General features: G+C 42.8%; 1 protein-coding gene across 2 annotated transcripts; it reads left to right on the top strand.

Annotated features, from left to right (window-relative positions):
• The first annotated feature begins 892 nt into the window (after nucleotides 1-892).
• LOC117503172 (sine oculis-binding protein homolog) lies at nucleotides 893-21,708 on the top strand. 2 transcript variants are annotated; one of them, XM_034162361.1, is made up of 7 exons: nucleotides 893-1,233; nucleotides 6,100-6,229; nucleotides 6,411-6,605; nucleotides 10,227-10,378; nucleotides 12,828-12,923; nucleotides 13,092-15,001; nucleotides 21,181-21,708. In XM_034162361.1, the coding sequence occupies exons 1-6, from the start codon at nucleotides 1,141-1,143 to the stop codon at nucleotides 14,991-14,993; spliced, it is 2,568 nt and encodes an 855-aa protein (XP_034018252.1). In that variant the 5' UTR covers nucleotides 893-1,140; the 3' UTR covers nucleotides 14,994-15,001; nucleotides 21,181-21,708. The 2 variants fall into 2 exon arrangements, with proteins under 2 accessions (XP_034018252.1, XP_034018251.1); XM_034162360.1 differs by having other exon boundaries at nucleotides 13,071-15,001.
• Nucleotides 21,709-22,500: the final 792 nt, after the last annotated feature.

Below are 22,500 nucleotides of genomic sequence, written 5' to 3'. Positions count from 1 at the left end.
AAGAAATGACAGCAATCCAAAAAAAAAACAACCCACACATTTTTTTTCAGGATATCTTCAACCAGTATGTCTAAGGTGACAAATATAAAGTTTCTGTCAATAAGTAAAGAATTTTTAATTGACGGTTCAAGACCACCCCTGTTGCCCATTCTCTATGTAATGTGGAGTTGTGTCAGGAAGGGTGTAAAACTTGTGCCAAATCAACATGCAGCTCCATATTGGACCTGCTGTGGTGAGGGACTTAAGGGACTTAATTTATCATAGTAAGATAAAGTAATGACATAAGTCGTACAAAAAAAAAAGAAACGCATTGCCCAGGAAATTGGTGCAACCAGTAGTGTTCAAGAGGAGATCCAAAGCTTATATCGATCAGCTAATCATTTATCATTGTGTGAAAAAAATGCCATCATGATGATTTCAGTAAAATACCATGAAATGTCATCACTATAATTCAAAAAAGACATTTATTATGTGCACATGCAGGGTATGTATTGCCCCTTCAAAGTTTTTCAATATGGATATAAATTCATGTCACAGCCGTCTGGTGTCACCTCAGAGGTCGCCCACATTGACCTACGTTTTCTGGGTCAAATCAGGAAGAATTAAAATGTCAGTCAGTGTCCAGTAACGGGTCCCTCTAGGGTGCAGATTCGGCCCAAGTTACTAGTTTTCTCAAGTATTACAAATTTGTGTTTAAATTACAGCTTTATATGTGATAATAACAAAAGTTATATTTTAATAAAGGCTTTGCTTATTTTTTATTTTATTTTTAATATTTTATATGAAGTGTTTTTCCTGTGTGTTGTAACAGCTGTTTATTTTTATTTTTTTTAATAGCTCACAGGAAACAACCAACAGCCGTCAGTTAAGATTTACTTTGAAAGTCCCAACCGGAAATCTCAATTTAAGCAGTCGCTGTGGTTTGACGGTGTTACAGAAGAGTGCGGGGATTGTTCTGCGGAGCCTCCAGCCCGGAGCGCACGCGTGTCCAGTGGACTCGGATGGTGTAAAAGCTCCAGATGAGGGAGTCGGACGTGCGGGAATGACAGCTGCTGTCACCGGGAGTGACAGCTTCTCCCGATAAGAGCCTCCAGGTGACTCCGTACACTGATCCGGATTGGATCCAGCCACACCAGGACTATGCCAGAGATGGAGAAAGGGAGACCGCCGGAAAATAAACGCAGCAGGAAACCCGCGCACCCCGTGAAGAGAGAGATCAACCAGGAGATGAAGGTGACGTCTTTACGCACAGCTGGAAATCAACGCATTCTCTCTTTGCACCAAAATGCTGCTTCTTTTTTTGCTTTAATACGCACTTTCCCGTCTCAAACTGCGCTAAAAGTTCGCGCACGGACGCGGAGAAGCGCTAAATAAAGAGCTTTTGCCTTCTGGTGACGCCATGCGCGGCCAGCTGTGCGCCGGACGCGCGCGGGGATCCAGATGTGCGTCACTTCTGTCCCGCTCCTGCAGCGCGCGCACACTTGCTGTGCTGCCGCAAGGTTTTTGCCTTCACACACTTCCCCAAAAGACAATTAAATAAGTCGCCTCGACGAAATCACGCCATTTAATCAGTGCGTCAATTTACTATAACAAGGTTTTAGTGCCTCCAACCAGGGGCGGATCCAGAAGTCTTTGGTTGGGGGAGCACAGTCCACCAGCTGCCTCTGTTATAGTATTGGAAAGACTTTTTGTTATTCTGAAACATTTGTTTCATTGAGTGTTTAAAAAAAGGAATCATTTTATGAAGCATTTGATTGATTTAGTGCTTCAAAATGGACATTTTTTTTCTGAAATAGTTGTTTCATTTATCTTTTCAGGCATTTCAAAACTGTGAACGAACTTGTAAAGCAGTTTGTTCTTGTAGTGTTTCAAAATGGCGACTATTACTGAAGCTATTGTATATTTTTAAGTGCCCCCCCTCCAAAAAAAACCCCCATGTGCATCATAAATAACCATCATATTGTCTGAATCTTTTCAAAACAGTGAAGCACTTTCATTTTTTTTTTCTATTCTGTGCAATAAGCATTTCATATATTTGAACTGATTTCAAAAACAAGTGATTCATTTAGTTTTATTTCATTTAAAGCATTTAAAGATGGGCTTTTCTGAAGCAGTTGTTTCTTGTAGTTACTTTAAAATGTTTGAAGTTTTCTGAACTGTGTTTTCCTTTTTTTTAAAAGATTTAAAAAATGATTTTTCTGAAGCATTTCTTTGTTGCAGCATTTCAAATCTTTGAGACTTTTCCTCAAGTGTTTCATTTAGTTTTTCAAACATTTAAAACTGAATCCTTTTTTGTTTGTTTTTTAAATGTTAAAACAGACAGTTGTTTTCTTAACAAATAGGTAAGAATTCCAAATTTACTATTGCTCATGTTACAAATTGTTATTTCAGACAGTGAATAATATTTTCAAAATGGTGAAATCTTGGAAGCAACTCCTTTAGTGATTCAAGTGCTTCAAATCTGTGAATCATTTTCTGAACCTTCCACTGTGCACCACATCACCAAATGTGTGGCACTTTTTGAAACAGTGAATCACTTTCTGAACTATATTTTTAATGCTCCAACGTGAATCATTTTCAAAGCTGAATCATTTTCTCCAGACAATTTAAAAAAAAAAAAAATCTTTTTTTTTTTTTTTTTTTTTTTTAACGAGTCACTTGGTTCGTTGGACATTTTGAAACAGTTAATAGATCTCCAGAAGGTATTTTTAATCCTTTTGAAATGTGGTTGTTTCATTCGGTGTTTTGAGCGATACGAGAGAGGAAGCCATCTTCTGACTGTTCATTTAGAGTTTCAAGTATTTGAAAAGAATGAATCGTTTCATGTTTCATGAAGCAATTGCTTCATTTAGGGTTTTTTTTTTTACATTTGAATACTGGTAGTCATTTTCTAATTAGGTAAAAGTTTTAAACATCATCGTTGCTGCCATCACTATATGTAGAATACTTTTGTGGGGTAACCCTAACTCCGCCCCCTCACCAGCTGTGGCTGTGCTCCCACCGTGGTGTGATCACTGCATGGAAACCGGTGTGTGGTTTTGTGCTTTGTTTGGGTTTGGACACTGGTTATTTGAGCCCTCTGACTGCGGCGGTAAGGGATATTTGAGGCTCCTTCGAGCGGGAGCTGAGAAATCCGAAAGGACAGCCAGGTTTCAGGGGAGATTGCGGCCTTTCGTGAGAAAGGAAATGTGCTCTTTTTATGCGAGTGGTTTGGGTTGTAGCTTTTGATATCCAGGGGCGGTGTAGCGTTACAACTTAACTAATTTTAATCAAAACATGTGAAACGCTATCCGTGCTCGATGTAAGCCTGCCTGAGCTGAACCCCGGGGTCGGAGCCGGTTTGTTGCCTTTGGCTGTAGCTCGCTCTGCGGTTTGGGATATGGCTTGTCACTCTCACAAAGCAGATGTTTGTCTGAACTGCCAAAAAGAAACAAAAACAACACTGTGGGAAGTGGAAGGGGATGTAAAAAAAAAAAAACTGTCCATCTTTCTTTAAGAATAAAGTAGTAAGACTGTATGGCACTGAGTTGTGTGTATTGTAACATATAGGACATTTGGAGGCCACTAGGTAGGTTGCTAGGCAATTAACCCCTTATAATTAGCGAATGAAAAAGTAACGGTTTAATTCTCTGACTTAATACATTTATGTTACTGACAACCACACCTGCTCCTAATCCATCATTAATCCAGTATTAACGAACCATCCAGCAGGTGTCAGACAGATGGGATTTAAAATGGACAAAACAAGTTTGCCTTTTTGATTGCTATGGTGCATTAATATTCACCAGATTTGAAAGGGTTTAGTCTCATTATATGCACTTTTATGTTTGTGAGTTAAAACTTTATAGCAGTTATCATTTTCGAGTTATTGCTTGCAAATCCTGAGGTGGATGTGGCCATCTGTCTGTGTACTCATGGCATTTTTCTTTTGGAAAAGCCTGGTTGTGGAATAATGCAAGAGTGCATGGACAACAACACTGCAAATTTAAGGTCTGGAAAAATGCTGTTTGAGTTCATTCAGTTCTACTGCAGGTGCACCACTGATAATATTTATTTCTTTTAAGATTGTTAAAGAAGTGAAAGTATCTTGTAAAGGTGACTGACATTTTTCAATCTGAGCTATATTTTTATGTTCTGTGGATCATCCATAAAATTGGAATAAAAATAATTTTAGTGCAGTATTAATTTACAACACAAACACCATCATGGGCTAACAGGCGAATAATGTAATTGCATGAAAAATACCACTTAATGTTGCCACTCAACACTTAAAATTGTCATTAGAAGTACCTGGTAGCATGAAGACTATCTGTATGGCAGTAAATGTGTGCATGTTTGCCTAACTACATGTAAAGAAACTCTTTAAGATAACTGATTGTAAAGTTAGCTACTTACCTTAGCCTCCTGGTCATCTAGGGGCACTGCTATCCAAGACATTAGAAGTCGATTACCGATAAGGGGCTGGGTTTTTCAGAACAAGCTCCTCCTGGCAGTTGAATTGTAATCTCTCAGCAGGTAGCAGCACCAGCCAATGGCTATGACACAAAGGTAAGCAGCTAACTGTACAACTGCTCATCTGAAAAAACATAAATTTATTGAGGTAAACATGTACACGTTTACCTTCGCATAGATTCTGTCCATGCTACTAGGCACTTCTAACAATTTCAGCTGTTCAATGGCAACAAGAAGCCGTTTAGAGTGTTTTTCGCACACATTAGTAGCTTGTTAGCATGTGACAGTGTTTGTGTTATAAATCAACACTACACTTGTTAAAATCATTTTTATCTCAAGTTTATATTGGGGCAACTGTTTGTTGTGATTTGGCGCTATACAAGAAAAAAGTTGATTGATTGATTGATTATATATAAACCACAAAACATACAAAAATCGAATGTAAGTTGAAAAATGTTGGCATTCTTCTTTAAACCATGTTGAGGGCCTTAAAGTATGGACACGAGGGCCTTATGCAGCCCATGCACCCCCAGTTTGACACCATGACCTGTGGTCCTTCTGCAGCACTCGTGTCCCCAAGCCTTAAATGTAGCAAGGATTCACCTTTAAAAAAAATAAGTAACTAAAAAGGAAAGAAGAGGGCCGAAAAGATGACAAATTGGTTCCCGTTGTCTCAGTCATACATCTGTTTCAGCACCACATCCAGACCTGCTCCTTCCATGTCAGACCCGAGCACAGTCCCAGACACCGGATACTTAACTTTAATCATCGTTAGGCTATTTAGCTGGATATGACACCACCGCCTGCACTCCACCTGAAAGCGAGTGAGCACGGGAGGGATCAGTTTCTGTGGAGGCCCCCATGGTGGCGAGCAGAGGTTGGCGTGAGGAAAGAATGCGCAGCCGGTACTACAGCTCCACGGCACCACCGTGGCAAGGCCGGCTGCGCTTGGAAAAGGGGTGAAACCCGAGAGGCAGAGCTGTGTCGGGTGTCAGGGCCTGGAAGGTGGAGGAGAGGATGGCGGAGGCGGGAGGTGCAAAGGGGGAGATAGGGGAGGCAAGAACGCTGGACTTTGGGAGAGAGGAGCAGAGCATTTCCAAGAACCGTGGGACCTCACTGCGGTGTAGGGTGTCTCGCTCTGATTTCTGCCTGTTCCAGATCAGGTTACTCCTCAATCCGGTTCTCCCAAAGCCACAGATCGAGAGGCGGGCGACTAAAGAGAGACTTCTCTTCTTTTTTTATTTTTTTTCATCTGGTCATAATTTTTTTTTTTTTTAAAGGGGGTCTTTTCTCCCTCCTTTTTTTCCAATTAAAAGAGCTAAACAAAGGCTGATTCACAGATTTCACACTGGTGTTGGGTTTTAAACCTTTCCATCTCAGATTTAGCAAGAGTAAACAACTTGAACACATCATGGAAAAAAGCGTCACACTGTACTCCGCTGTGTTCAGTTCTCCGGCGGGGTCGGGGCTGAGAAAGAATCCCTCGCATTGATTCAGCCCCAGGGAAGGTCTGATTATGTTTAACGTGGGATCAAAAGTTCCACTAACAACCCTAATATGTCACAAATTCCCACTCGCAGGCAGGCGGTTTCTTGTCTACCCGATCCGCTTATTGGAGTGACGTCTCTGACTGTTTTCTGTGTGCAGACATTTGCAGAAAGCACCATGAACGAGCTCCTGGGGTGGTACGGCTACGACAAGGTCGACCTCCGAGAGTCCGAGGCCAACGAGGTCAGAAACTACCGAGAGCGGCGTCAGCATGTGTCTGTGCTCAAAGGTGAGCGCCGCCGCTGTGTCAACTCACACTAGTCCGGTTTGGCGGGTTTTGTGCAGACATTGAGTCACTGCACACATCTGCCAACGATGTTATCAATCACACCACGTCTAAAGTTTCATTCATTCATTTAACGTGTCTCGCTTTCCGGATACATGTCTCTTTTTTTATTATTGTCTTGCAGAAAACTCGCTGCCAAAACACAAGAGCCCGGATGCCAAACTCAGCCCGTCGGTCGTCGCCATGAAGAGCGCGGAAAGAGAGTCATCCGGCGTCCCTTCGTTTTCCCCGTCTTCGTCCTCCACCAGTTCCTCTCTGACCGCCCCCAAGGAGCACAAGAGCGCCCCCGTCATCGTCCCACTGATAAAACCGTCAGCAGGTAGCGACCATAGACCATACATACAAAAGACAAACCCCACCCCCATAGCGTTCCTGAAAAGCGAGATTGACGATCAAATGGGTTGGTCACCAACTTGATGGTGCCTGACTCCACCTACCTCCAGGCCAATCCAAAATTGGGTGGAATGTGTGGAAAACCATTGTGACCTACCTTGAAGTTACCAGGCTAGCTAAGGCTAGCATTAGCGTAGCATCAGGCGATTGATTCATGCATATACGTATTTGCAAACTGGGCAGTGGTCCTAAAAAAACTATAACCAGCATATAGACTAAATAATCATGGCGCTATCAGTGTAGCTAACTATAGACTGGCTTGCAGGTGTCAAATTCCAACCCCTTTTTCCATGTCGTAATACCTACGTAATGGATCAAGGAGGGGATTCCCTGTTGGGGTGGAACAGTGGTGGGCACAGTTCAGCTAATCCGATAGCAGATAATTATTGAAGCTAATGTTTTTGCTATCGGTTTAGCTTTTCAGATAAGTTTTAAAACCATCATCGGACCAATTATCTTCTGATAAATTTAGCTCCGATAACATTTTCTTTGCTGGTAAAGTTTAATGGTCAAAAACATTTTTAATCCCTAAAATCAAACATTTTAATCTGTTTGTTGCTGATGATGTCATCATTAAGCATAAAACGAGATTGGCCGGTCAACGCAGGGAGCATTGTGGGTAGTGTAGTTCAGGTTCACTTTGGACGTTACAGTGACTTGTCCACTTGACACAAAAACAAAACAGACTAATTTTAACATTTTTTAAATTTTATTTCTTTGTGGCTGTAATTTAATCACCAAGACTCGTGGGGGAGAGAAGCTCTCACAGCGCAGCTGTGTGTACAGAGGGACTTCACATTTAGACACTGTTTTGGATTTTAAAAAGGACGCTTTATGTGGATTATTTATTCAGATGAGTCCCACTGAAACTAACAGGTAAGAATTTAATTTACTACATGTATTTTACTCTGCCAATCAATGCATTAATGGACGTATTTCGGTTGTTTAAGCCGCAGGGTTCAAAGCATGCGAAAAAAGCGACAGCTTTTAGCTCGTAAATAACAGTGTATCTATTACCGAGATAAACTGTTTAAATAGATAAAATTTACTGATTTTGATGACAAGATGATGACAGTGTTTGGGGTTTTATTTTTTTTTTATTTATTCATTTTTCATGTGTTCTTTGTGTTTGTGATCCTTGAATTTACCCAGCAGCCCCTGCAGCGCTTAAAGTGAAACTGGTTTATCAGAAGCCGACAGTGTAATCTGATGTGGCCGCATCCAAATCAATACTAATAGTTATCGGTTATCTGTAATAAAGATCTTTTTTTTTTTTTTTTTTTTTGCAGTTTATCGGTTTATCGTCATAAAAGATAACTTTTCAGTTATCTGATTAATGGTTATTGAAGCTAACTTTTTTGGTTAGTTGTGCCCACCACTGGGGTGGAATATGGTGGGTACCTTGTGTGGCTGCTACGGTAACCATGAAGGCCCAACTGGAATCCTGAACATGAGACTCCCGATCAGGCGGAAGAGGTTCTGGTTTGTAACCCAACGATCATGAAGGCTGGTCATCAGGCCCTGATTGTCTTGGATTTCCCATCTATTGGATCCGGCGAAGGATCTGTCAGGGACCGTGTGTTTGCATTGGTCAACATTCCTGTGTTAAACAAACACACGCACAGGCATCTCTAGATCGAACCTGGATGTCCACCATCCTATCCACGAATCAACTCAGAGACGGTCTTCCTGGCCAACGAGGGATTTGCCACGAGACGGGCGTGCACATGACGTGTTCATGGCGCTTGTGTATGCTAAAAAATAAATGATGCGTGGCAGTAAAGATGAGGCAAGCACTTCTCAGGATGAGGCTGTAGGAAAAGAATTTCTGTGTTTTCTGTTGCACATTATTTATTTTTGTTTTTAGCACACACAAGCGCCATGAGCACCAGTTATGTGCACACCTGACCAGAGGGAGTTTCAGTAGCAACAGTTTTAAAGCTCTGCTACAGTGGCTGAAAATGGACCTACATTTCTGATGTAGTGGTGTAGTTGAGTTTAAGCAGACAGAACTTAAAATTATTAACTGGCACTGTTTTAAAAATACTAAATGTATTGTATATACAATAACAGAAATTCCAGATTTATTTCTTGGTAACAAAACAAGTTTTGCCTAAATAGCATTATCCGATATGGTTGATTTGAACAGCTGTTTTCATAATTAAAAAGCATCATAATGTATCACAATTATTGAAAATACAGGCTTTAAACTGTTTTAAATCGCCTTTTCACAAAAAAATTCTTTGCACAATGCTCTTACTTTTGCTTCATATAATATACAAATAATGAATGTTTATGAGTGCAATGGTGAGACTATTTCATGAGGTGAAAGATAGAATGAAATATTCTTTCCATTGCATGAATGAAAAACATTCATTATTTGTTTTATATAACACCTAACAATCCTGATGATGTAGTCCGTACCTGATGCCGTGTATTGACGTCTTTGCGTACAGGCTGCCGTCTGCTTTCCTCAGTCCAGCAAACAATCATGACAGAAATTTGTAGAGCTCTTAATCCGACAGCGCTTGTACTTCAGGTAGAGACGTCCCAGCGAATGGCTTATGGTGTACCTGATTATTTTGTTTGTGTTACAAGAATGAACACTGTTAATTAAAGAAACCCTGCCGTGTTTGTTTTTAAGCTAAGCGCCGTCACCGCTAGTGTGAGGGTGCATGGTGGTGGCGCCATGCAATGGCACAAAACATATGGAATCAAAATTGCACAGTAAATGAAACCAAATTTGCACGGTTAATGCAACATAATGATAAATGGGACGAATGATCCATATCATGTGATATACAAACCACCAATCAAATGACAAGGATTATTTATTTACCAAATATGGGAAACTCCTCGGTTTGCCATTGTACAGCAGGCTACAGCAAGTAGTCAATTGAACACGTGCACAAACAACAGAGATCTACTCTACTCCAGTCACTGTGGCAGCACTTAAAACCATAGCCATCGTTACTGAGCGTTACTGAATAAATTTGTGTCAAATGAGTGTCTGCTTAGGGAAACTCAGGTGAGATGTACTACTTGCATTGTAAAGGAACATCAGTTCCATCACAGCAGCCATGTGCTATGCATCCTTGACCATGATCCAGAGACTGTAAGAGGCCAGGAGGCCTGCTTCATTATGAAGTCAATCATACCAAGAAATCAAAATATTCTTTAGATCCTCTACCTAGGCTTCTTGGTTGTTGAGATATACAAAAAAGTGTTTTTAGATTGTTTTCTTGACCTTAATCTTTTACCAAACACCTTCAAAATTTAATCACCTCTTGATATTTATCCGAGTAATATTCCTAACAAATTTGAAGGAAATTCATCCAGCCATTGTTGAGTTACCTTGTCTACAAATACATACACACCAGTGAAACAATACCTTGCTGTCCCGGTCTTGCCGATGTGCACGGTAAATATCTGTTTTTAAACTATATTAGCTCTCAGAAAAATAGTATTAATATGACCTCTTTCGCTGATAAACTGGTGAGTAATGTCTTTCCAGCATCATTTTTTTTCCCTGCTTTTCTTCCTGCAGTGGAGGATGTACAGAATGTGCAGATCGTGTGCGTGTGGTGCCAGAAGGAGGGTGTGAAACGCTACTCTCTGTGCATGGGTACAGAGCTCAAGAGCTTCTGCAGTGAGAAATGTTTCGCCGCCTGCAGACGGGCCTACTTCAAGCGCAACAAGGTCGGTCAAGGCATCGGTCATCCTTGGGTTAACTTGGTACCGGTGATGTTGAAAGTTGGTGTAGACCTTCCTTGCAGGTGCGAGGCGACAAGCAGACGTATCACTTTCGCCCCTGGCTGTTGTTTATACTGTGACGGGTTTATTCATGAGACACAAAAAGGAGGGTCAAACAGACGTTACATGCAACAAGGCCTCTTGATTTTCGGAGGCGGGGAGGTCGCTATTGCCAGTGGCTTGTCTCTGCTTGTCTGAGAGGAAGGCCAGGAGGCCTGGGGCAAGGTGTCCACTTTCAGTGCATGCCTTACCTTCAGCTGCCTCATATTTCGTAACTCAACACGGCTCATTGGGTCGCAGAGATGGGGGAGCACTCATATCCACGGCAGGTCATATTACATGAATCAAGAGGAATTTCCTATATTAATACTGGCAAGGCCATTAATAATCTGACAATGCATCATCTGCATTATCTCCCTGCTCACTTTTGGAATCGTATCACCTTCAACCAAACAGGCACTTTCCTTTGTTGTGGTGCCATGTTTGGTTCAACATCGAGCACAAACTTACCTCTTTCTACTTTGGCCACAATTATGTCAGTCCGTGTGCACCAAAAGCACTGTGTGTGTGAAATGACAGCTTTTTTTCCTCCAAACAAAACAAATTCACCCACGATCACCCAAGATCTCTTTGACTACTGAGGCCACAGAGGAAATTTTAGGCTTAAATTACTCAGTGAATCCAAGTTTGTATTCACTCCACTTCAGAATGTACCCCGAAAATGACTGGAAACATGTTGTGACCTTAATATAATCACACCTTGCTGTATTTCAGAACCCAATGAGGCGAGAGCTTTAGGCCTTAAATCATGTAGACACAGAGGGCCTGATTTATTAAAGGTTTGCGTGTGTTAAAACGTGTACAAACACCATAAAAGTGCATGCAGTGTGCACAGAGGAATGCATATTTCAAATGCACAAAAAGGAGCATATTTAGCATGTTTGCCTTCATGAATATGCAATTTTGAAGTTCGTCCACCCGAGTGGGCAAAATTGTAGGAGGAAACATGGCAATTGGTGAAGTCTGTACAGGCAGGTCAAAAGCAAATTTAGCAAGTGTTATAGCATCTGTATTTTGTGCATTTGAAACCTTGATTTATTGTGCTTGACAGATTTGACAAAGGCCACCCCCTTCATATACACAGGATTTTTAAGAAATCATTGATTGCAAACATTGGGCATATTTAAAGAGTTAATTTTACTTTGTGCTTGTTTCTTTAAGAAAAGAATAGCTCCATGCATAGTTCTGAGCTGAGCACAAAGTACATTTTAGTGTAACACCCAATATGCTGTCATTGGTGTGTCACATGTTGTCACACAAACAGCCATATCTGGGTATGTGGGACATCATGGCTGTGTGCACAGTACATGACCACATTCATGTGCTGGCTATTAAAACAAAGCAAACAAAACTAGAGTGGGTCCTGTGGGTAACTGGCTCAATTAAAGCCCAAGGCAAAATGGCCATTTTTGGCATAAAATGGCCACCATTTCAAAATGAACGAATCTACACAAACAATTTTAGGATGGGAACAATGTTAACGACCAATACTGTGTTCTTGTTAAATTAAAAGAAAAGTTATTAGACAGTTTTTGAGAAAATTGGGTCCAAATACCTAAATTGGTTGTTTTCGGAAAAAAATCGCCGCTTTTGCCAAACGAATGAATGTATGACTATAATTTTTTTGACCTGAAATATGTCAATGACCCATATTACGCCCTTAACAAATTAGAAAAAAAAGTTATCAAACAGTTTTTGAGAAAATTGCCTTTAAGTGCTCAAAATGGCTACTTTCAGCATAAAATGGCCGCCATTTCCAAACGAATGACTCTCCGAATAGGATTTTTAGACCGGAACAGTGTCAATGACCCATATTAGGCCAGTGCCCTTGCCTGTATACAACCACTGAGGGTAGAGAGCAGTACTTGGGCTTGACTCATCCAAGTCCTGAATTGGGTAAATGACGAAAAGTCTTGAATCAAATCAAATCAAATGTAATTTATATAGCGCCAATTCACGATGAAATTGTCTCAAGGCGCTTCACACAACATAAAACAACAACAACAAAAAAATTAAAACACAATAAAAAGACGACCATAAAAGAATACAAGAATAAAAACACATCATAACACTAATGATAAAACAGGGAAAAGAAATGAGTCTTTAAACGTGACTTAAAAGTCTCCACAGTATCAGACTACTGAATGTGTGCTGGGAGAAGACCAAGAAGAAGTCCGGCGTGGATAACTGACACCCTTCATTGAGAGATTTTGGGCTGAAAGTACTCAAATTAGAGATTTCTCTTGCGTTTTATACATGTATAATAAAATAGTCCACACTCTGAAGTGGAATAAATTCATGTCATGTGTGTCACCCTTTGGTCTTCCCTTATCAGGCCAGAGATGAAGATCTTCATGGTGAAAGATCCCCACAGCACCCCCATGCAGAGGACTCCCCCAGGCTGGTGTTGAAGATAAACAGCAATGTTCGAGTAAGAACACAGTCTCATTGCTTTTTTGTTTTTGAATGTAGGCTTTGTTTCAGATGTTGAAATTGCAACATTAAACTGGTTTTCCTGGTTTGTGTGGATTTGTCAAAACTTGTTTTCAGCTTTGATCACTTCAATAACCCCCCGCAGTCTGTCTCCCCTGTGCCACAGGTGTGTGACTGGTGCAAGCACATCCGCCACACTAAAGAATACCTGGACTTTGGATCGGGTGAGGAAAGACTTCAGTTCTGCAGCACCAAATGTTTAAATCAGTACAAGATGGATGTTTTCTATAGAGAAGCACGTGCGGCCCTCACCAGTTCCAGCCCCAGCAGATCCAACCAGGAGGGGAAGGTAGAGAGTAGTGTAGCAGGGCAAAAACTACTCACTCCTGAGTCTTGGAACAGCGGCAGCACAGGTGAAACACGCCACAGAAACCTTTCCCCAAAAAGGTCCACGCCAGTCCACGGATCAGCAGAAACCACATCTGTCATCCCTTCACAGGCATCTCCGTCTTCTTCTAAGGTTACCGTCTCTGGTTTAAGAAGCCTGGACAGGTCCATCCATCCTCCTCCACCTGCACCTCCTATAGAGGTGCCACCACACCCTGCTCCCCTGCCTCCTCCACCTCCTCATCCCTCTATGGACCACCAACCAGTGCCTCAAATCCACATGCCCTTTATCAGACCTCCACTTCATGCTCAGGGCTTGAAAAGCCCCCTTACGAACACTCCAAGACACCCAGGTACTCCTTCCAGTCCTATCCACAGGCCTCCACACTCTCCTCACCTGCAGCCCCCCACCTCTTCTTCCATGAACCCCCCTGGACTGATGCACCCCTTCCCCGGAGCCTACTTTCCTGGTTTGCATTCTCCACCTCTGAACATGATGCCTAGAGGCCCTGTCCCAATGCCTCCTATCATGAACTTTGGTATTCCATCCTTTAGTCCTCTTCTCCCGCAGCCTACTGTCCTTGTGCCGTATCCTATCATTGTTCCCCTACCTGTCCCCATACCCATTCCTATCCCAATTCCAGTCTCCCCTAAAGCAAATCTAGAAACTCCAAGTCACAGTGGAGTTATCCAGCCTGTACCCGATGGGTTTGACAAACTTAGATCCAGGTCTGCCAGGCCACCATCTCCAGGGGTTGTTGAAGGGTGTAGCAGACCATATGCCAACAAACTTGGTGGAGCTTTGATTCACGGCCTCTCCTTATTGACTGATCCCAACACAAGGAATACAGATTGGGTCAAATCAGAGAGGCCATTCCCCTCACCAACATCGACACCCCACAGTGGTGCACCTTCTCCTCATGCACAACACGGGTCCCCCAGCCCAGCAGCAAGATCAGAGGGACTAACTGACTATAAGCAGCACCAGCAGTCAGAATGTCACGTAATTCAAAGGGTTCTTCAAAAGACTCTAGTGAAACTGGAGCCTAGTACCAATGGAGTGGTTGACTTATCGGGGTTGGGCGAGTCGGTGAACGGACAAGGTATCAGATCTGGACTCCATGATATTATTAGATTGAACCCTCCTTTACCACACTCTCCTTCATATGACACTATCTACCATCATCACCAAGACTCCAATACCCTGGCTTCACACACCCCACCTAGCCCAACAGGAAGCAACCATCCATTTGATAACACGTCTCCTGTCTTGAAGTCTCAGGATCACAGTGCAAATGGGATGTCCTTGTCATCCACTCCTTCCAGTCCAGACTCCTCCCTACCCAAAAGAGCAACAATACCCCCTGACCCTTTGCTCAATGAACTGGAGGCTATTAAAGAGAACAAGTGCTCAGTTCGGGTTGAGGGCTCAGCCAGTCAGTCAGAAGAGCCTTTAGCTGTAGTTGGGGAAGTTGGAGAAGACCCCCATGTTCCTGATGAGGACCATGCCTATGCCTTGCCCACAGCACCTAAGACAGGAGTCACCAACACCATGCCATTACTCTTGCCCAAACTTAGGGACAAGGGTAGCCTGCGGGGCCCAGCTTCTGTACCTGGTGGTGGAGACATGGAGCCAGCGCTGAAGAGGCGATGCCTACGAATCCGCGATCAGAATAAGTAGACAACCAGGTGAGGACTTCTCTGAGAAGTTTCTGTGAAGGCTGTCAGTTGTCCAGGTGGTTTCCATAGTAGAGAAGCTTGAATCTTCGACTGGACTGGGTTGCTTGATGCGAGGACATTTCACTTCTAATGGCAAGAGAAGAAGTCTCTTGTAGAGAAGAAATGGGAAATTTCTTCTCTACAAGAGTCAAGACAGAAGTCAGACTACCAGAGCAAGAATTTTAGCTGAGGAAGCTTCTGCGGTTAGAAGTGAAACATCCTTGTGTCAAACAACTCAGTCCAGTCGAAGTTTCAAGCTTCTCTACTACTTCTACGAAAAGAGAAGGAAATGGATAAAAGTATACTCAACAAAAATATAAACGCAACACTTTTGGTTTTGCTCCCATTTTGTATGAGATGAACTCAAAGATCTAAAACTTTTTCCACATACACAATATCACCATTTCCCTTAAATATTGTTCACAAACCAGTCTAAATCTGTGATAGTGAGCACTTCTCCTTTGCTGAGATAATCCATCCCACCTCACAGGTGTGCCATACCAAGATGCTGATTAGACACCATGATTAGTGCACAGGTGTGCCTTAGAGTGCCCACAATAAAAGGCCACTCTGAAAGGTGCAGTTTTGTTTCATTGGGGGGGATACCAGTCAGTATCTGGTGTGACCACCATTTGCCTCATGTAGTGCAACACATCTCCTTTGCATCATCCGTGACGCGAACACCTCTCCAACGTGCCAAACGCCAGAGAATGTGAGCATTTGCCCACTCAAGTCGGATACAACGACGAACTGGAGTCAGGTCGAGACCCCGATGAGGACGACGAGCATGCAGAAGAGCTTCCCTGAGACGGTTTCTGACAGTTTGTGCAGAAATTCTTTGGTTATGCAAACCGATTGTTTCAGCAGCTGTCCGAGTGGCTGGTCTCTGACGATCTTGGAGGTGAACATGCTGGATATGGAGGTCCTGGGCTGGTGTGGTTACACGTGGTCTGCGGTTGTGAGGCTGGTTGGATGTACTGCCAAATTCTCTGAAACACCTTTGGAGACGGCTTATGGTAGAGACATGAACATTCAATACACGAGCAACAGCTCTGGTTGACATTCCTGCTGTCAGCATGCCAATTGCATGCTCCCTCAAATCTTGCGACATCTGTGGCATTGTGCTGTGTGATAAAACTGCACCTTTCAGAGTGGCCTTTTATTGTGGGCAGTCTAAGGCACAGCTGTGCACTAATCATGGTGTCTAATCAGCATCTTGGTATGGCACACCTGTGAGGTGGGATGGATTATCTCAGCAAAGGAGAAGTGCTCACTATCACAGATTTAGACTAGTTTGTGAACAATATTTGAGGGAAATGGTGATATTGTGTATGTGGAAAAAGTTTTAGATCTTTGAGTTTATCTCATACAAAATGGGAGCAAAACTAAAAGTGTTGCGTTTATATTTTTGTTGAGTATATTTCTACCTTCATAAATCACATCACGTTGTTCTGTTTGACAAAAGTCACGCATTTAGTTTTCCATGGCGGGTCAGATTAAAAACGATTACCACCATATGGCCAGGGCACGGAAAATACATATATGCATTCACGCTTGCACAGGTTAAGCTTGATCAGAGGTCTCAGTATGCGCATGGTCATTTAACAGCATGGCGCCAAAGAGAGAGAATCCCGGTAACCTGGTACTCTGATGGCTCTAAGGTTACAATAGTGGGAGGAAGTGCAGGGCACAGACGGTGAGTCACTGACAGACAATCACTTCACCACAACCTGCCAGTCACAATGTCCAATTTGCAGGGCAGACAGTTTTGTAGGCAAAACACGAGTTTGTGTCTGTGGAGAAAGGAAGGAGAGATTTCTACTTTTTTGTCAAGTGGCTGGTTCTGTGATCCCGCGCAGGTGAAAACTGAGCCGTGATTGGTAGGTATGCTGTATTGAACAAGGACAGATGGTTGATGCTAAATCAAAACAGAGGTCTTTGAGGTTATGGGATCGACTGTCCAACCTGACACCCAAAGAGAAAAGTAGACCGAGATTGTTGGGGTGGGGTGGGGGGGTTGGAGATCAAGCAAGGTCAACTGTTCGGCTTCTGTATAGGTGTGTTCAAACATATCTATGCAGAGAAGGTCAGAGAAGCCCTGATCTTCACAACTCTGAACTTGGAACAGCACATTCTGCATCCCATACAGAAGCTGCTTGAATTGTTCAACTTGCTAAATTCCGCTTCGCCGCCACCTTCGGCACCTGATACGTCCTGTCCATTTCTGCTGATGAATGTCTGCTGTGTGTATTTGTATAACCATAAATCACGAGTAGCTCTTCATGGGTTTTACAAACTGTGCAACATGACGCCTCCAGTAGCAGCTCGTATTCAATGAAAAATGGGAAAAATGAGTAAAGCCAAAAAAAAAAGACTTACACGCACACCTTACAAAGACAGACAGATAGGCAAAAACTGCCAGACATGACACAAATTCAAGAATACATATTTGTCTAACAATTGTTACAACAGTATGCAAACTGTCACGTTTGGCTACAAGTCCCCAGAGATCAAATCGAGCACTAATGCATATGTACTCTAAGGAGAGGCAGCCAGACAGTGCAAGATTTAAGAATATGGTCGAGTCTTTATGGTTCAGATGCTCAGATTGTTCATGAGGCAGGACATAATGCAGACCAGTGTCCCAGCTTGACGGACGTGCTGCAGGTCGGGCGACGGCGGGCCGGTGGCAGAAATCACCATCAAGTCTTCACACTGAGCATGGAAAAAAATTTAACCAAGATATCAAGAAGAGTTCACCTGTCTGATGCATGTATACCAATTCAGTTGATGTCATCCAAATGTAACGCAAAATACTTGTACCAGTTTTTATGCAGTCATATCTGGGGTTGTGAAAGATACATTGGTGGGAAGCAGTTTACTTTAAAAAGTATTTTAATTATTTAATTGCCTAATAAGCAGCATAGCTCACCTATGGGGGAACTCAAATGTGATATTGTTTTTGCAATTGTCACTTATGGTGTAAAGTCTCCAGAAGTGTCATTCAACTTTGTTACCATGGTTTGGTGTTACAAAAAAAAAAATCACAGTATTTTATATATTTATAGCAAATCGCAACACTTGTAGAATCACATTTCTTAAAGCAATAGTTTGTAGGATTTAGGGATGTTTCGTAATATAACTTTCATAACCATCTGCTCATGCAATAATGAATCGACGTGTTTTCTTAAGCTTAGAATGAGTCCTTCATATCTACGTGGGAGTGGCCCCCTCATGGAAGCCACCATGAGGAACATGAATCCCTGCAACCGAAGAAGCAAAAAATGTGAAAATTGGTCACAAACTTGTGACAATGACATAATGCAATTTGCTACCTCACCACTGGATGGCAGCAAATCACACACACTGTAGCTTTAAGAATAACAATACATATTGTATCCGGAGATAAGCATATCACCCAGCCCTATATTTTAGGAAATGTATATTAAATGTGTCACTTTCAGCAGTTGGACAGTTCATTTGTAGACGACTGGTTGAGTGTTTAAAAAAACACATCTTTAAACATTGTGTGTGCACAACCGCAGCTGCAAATTACCCTTGCGTGTGAGCTGAAATTCACACTCGTGGTTCTTATGCGCAGCGAAGGAGAGCATATGTCTTTCAAAGGTTGCCATGGAGACAGATTGCAAGGTGAAATAGCTGGTGCTTCTTTTAGGAAAGGGGCGTAACCGGAGTGACAACGCCCTCTGCTGGCTTGGTTTTCTCCATGATTAGTGGAGCGCCTTCCCCTGTGTCTCCTTTTTTTTTTTTTTTTCCTCTTCTACACTGCTGCTCCCTGCCAACCAGATGTTGTTATGGAGCAGAAAAGCCTCCCTACTTTGGACCAATCACATGGCCTCTTGATTTCACTTGCCTGATTAGCGAGTCCAATCAGCCGTCGTCTTCGCCCGTCGCTTTTCTCAGTATAAAGATCTTGTGTTTCCATTTGATCGTACATCCTGATTAATCCGCTGATATTAAGGGGACGGTTTAAATTTCCACTGGCCCCACTTTAGTTTTCCCTTCCGAGCCTCCGAAAGGTCCAAGGTCAGCCTCATAATCATGCAGCCTGTTGATTGAGAAATTGCAAACTTTTATTTGGCGCTCCAGAAGTTATGTTCTGACGCATTACATGAGTCCTCTTCCATTGAATGAGTTCCCACGTTACTCTGCGCCGTTTGTTGTGGTTCCGTGCATCCCCATAGCAACTGATACATATGAAATCAGTGCGCCAGCTTGTCATGCGGACAGATTTACGGCCTTGTGTAATGGGAGCTGGGCGCCCCATGTGTTTGGTTTTAACCTATCACCTCTGTGATTGGACATTGCTGTCCTGCTCCGTCCTCTTCACAGCTCTTAAAAAAAACAACAACAAAATCTCAAACAGGATCTCCAACACAACGAGAGGATCTCACTTCAGGAACCTAAACCCCTTTTGTCCCCCCATCTCAGTTTTCCTTGCCTTTATTTGGCATATTTTATAGTAAGTCCCTTCGGCTGCTCCCTTGTTTGCACTCGGGGTTGCCACAGCAAATCCAAGGTGGATCTGCATGTTGAATTGGCACAGGTTTTTACGCCGGATGCCCTTCCTGACGCAACTCCACATTACATGGAGAAATGTGGCAGGGGTGGGATTTGAACCCGGAGCCTTCTGAACTGAAACCAAGCACATTAACCACTTGGCCACCACCCCCTATTTGGCATATTTTATAGCCCAGTGTAATCCAATCCCGCCACTTGGGTATTCACAGAGCGTTTGAAACTCAAACGCAACAGGACACGGGGATACCAGATCCCTGGTTTGAGCCTCGTGTGTGTGTTTACATTTAATATGCACGTTTGAAGGGAACGTCTGTGCGAGTTTGTGTGTGAGAGAGACCGTCCAGATGTTCTTGGTTTGATTATGCCCCGTGCGACAGTTATCCGAGTACAGACATGACTAAAAGCCTCGGTGTTTATGCGGAATGGGCCGATTAAGGAACGAGCGCCCAGAGTGGGAGGGGTTGACATACGATACGGTGGAAATGGAAATGACACAGAAGTGTTACTCAGTACATAGTCAGATCCAAAAGTATTTGGACAAGTCAGACGATGGCTACATGAAGACTTCCGTTATAAAATACAAACAGTCTGGTAAATCTGTCCGGAGAAGGCAGTTCTCAAAACTTGAGCGGCCTTGCAAGAAGGAGACTAGTGAAGGCACATAGATGACATTGAAGGAGTTGTGGAATTCTGTGGAGAAACTGTGCATCGTGCAACTTTTTCCTGTTGCATCACCAGTTATACCGCGTCAAAGTGGAGTGGAACAGAGAAGGATTATCATGCAGGAAACAGCTGAAATTTCATGTTATTATTTTCAAAAATCTCCTTCTTCCACTCCATTGTGACATATACATGGTGATGCAAACTGCAAAAGTTGCACAATGCACGGTTTCTCCAATCACAGCCACAGAAGCCTCAAACTCCTTCGGATTTGTGTGGATATCTTGGTGGCTTCCCTCACGAGATGTTTTTTGCATGATTTCATACTGTTTGTATTTCTTCAGAGAGTTCATACTTCCACCAAAGCCACATATTCCTCAAAAATTCGTCCAGAGACTGCATCCAAAACATGTTCCGCATCAAATTCAAAACAAAATGCCTTGTTTTCTATGAAATTATCAATCTGCACACCAAATTGTAATCAAATCCATTCATTGCTTTTTGAGTTATTCTGCTAAAACAAACAACACAAATGACAGTGAAATTACTACCTCCTTGTGCAAAGGTAATTATGAACACAAATAAAGTTCAAGACATAATTAGTGATTTGGAAATGTTCATGTATCCATCTCCTGATGCATCAAAAGAAAGCTGGCTGTAAAAGTGATTATTTGTATGAATAATAATCCTTTAATGTTTGTCCAATTACTTATGGGCTCTGAAAATGGAGGCCTATGTATAAAAATGGTTTATGTGATATTCTTTTTAAACGTCTTGAATTAAAGTTGAAAGTCGACACTACGAGCGCATCTTAATGGTTTCATTTTGAATCCATTGGCGTGTCAAAATGACAAATTTTTGGTGTTGATGTCCAAATACTTATGGGCCTGAGCATATTGTGTCTCACTGCTCTCCTTGTTTTTCCTCCCTCTCCGACTTGAGAACAGACGACAGTACGACAGTGCCAGATTCAGTGCCACGCCCTCTTGCGGACAACACCCTCCAGCCTGCTCCTCGTCCCGCCCGAGTGTTGCTCCCTCCGCCTGTGGATGAGCCCGGTGCCAACTCCAGGAAGCAGTCCAGAACGCAACGCTGGCGCACCGTTTTTGTCTCGGACCAAAGAACATTGCTGGCTGTGGCGTGCCGCATTGCATTTCCGAGAGCATCTCGGAACGTCTCCCTGTCCGACCTTAAAATGTGTGCATGCTTGTGCCCAGATGCGCTCCTCCACCACCACCTCCTCCTCCTCCTCCTGATCTCCTTACTCTGATCAGCCTTGTGTGGTCTTCTCAGATGGAGCCTGAACCTGATCTCTTTCCAGGGGAAACGGTTTGTTTTCTCTGCCCGGCGTGCACAAAGAGCCACATTGTTCCTTTCCCCATATCCCACGCTGACTCCCCACTCCAGGTTTTGGGTTACCTGGCCGACGGGAGTTCAGACTTCAGGAGCTTTTTTTTTTTTTGACGGGCAGCCAGGAATATCATATACCCTTCTCCCTTCTACCTATCCACTCCATCAAACTACAGTATACATGCGTTCTGAAGTTTGATTCCTCACAACTGATTGCCTGTTTTCCTGCTCCGCCTCTCCGGACATTTAACTCCTGTTCAGGGAAAAGGAAAATTCAGTGTTAGGCCGTGTCCATGGGCGGTGATGAAGAGGGAGGATGCTCCCGTCCATGTGTCACCAATATTAAAGGGGTCATACTATCCATTTTTTCAGTAGACGACTATGGATCAGTTGGGGCCCTATCTGCACTCAGTGCACATGAGTGCACAATGTAGTAGTTTCACCCAGCACAGTCATGATTTTTGCATTTACGTAGTCCGCGCAAAACACAGTTGTCACAAACCAGCAAAAACCTGGTCTAAAGGCTAGCTCTGTGTACTTTGGTGTAAAACTCAAGTACTTCCTGCTTGTATATGCAAACAGTTGAAAATAGCCATTCAATGAAATAAAAGTAAACATGTAACAAAACAAAACTTAACTTTCCAGCTTTACTGCTTCACCTCAGGGAGCTTTGATGGCCTCTGGCTGCTGTTGCACTTTAGCACAGGTCCATTAATGTGCCAGAAACCCTCTGGCTCAAGTCCACAGTGCGCCTGGTACCCTCCATCGTCATGGGATTGACAGCTGACAGTCTGATTGGTTTATTTCATTTTATGCCCAAAACACACCCATGACTCATGAGGGGGATAAAACTAAATCACTTTGCACTCTGTGCCCACATTCACGCTCAAATCATAAAAAAATGAGCTGGAAAATAC

Source organism: Thalassophryne amazonica, chromosome 21 (genome assembly GCF_902500255.1).
Source record: "Thalassophryne amazonica chromosome 21, fThaAma1.1, whole genome shotgun sequence".
Taxonomy (NCBI): domain Eukaryota; kingdom Metazoa; phylum Chordata; class Actinopteri; order Batrachoidiformes; family Batrachoididae; genus Thalassophryne; species Thalassophryne amazonica.
This window is presented reverse-complemented; position numbering and strand designations above follow the sequence as displayed.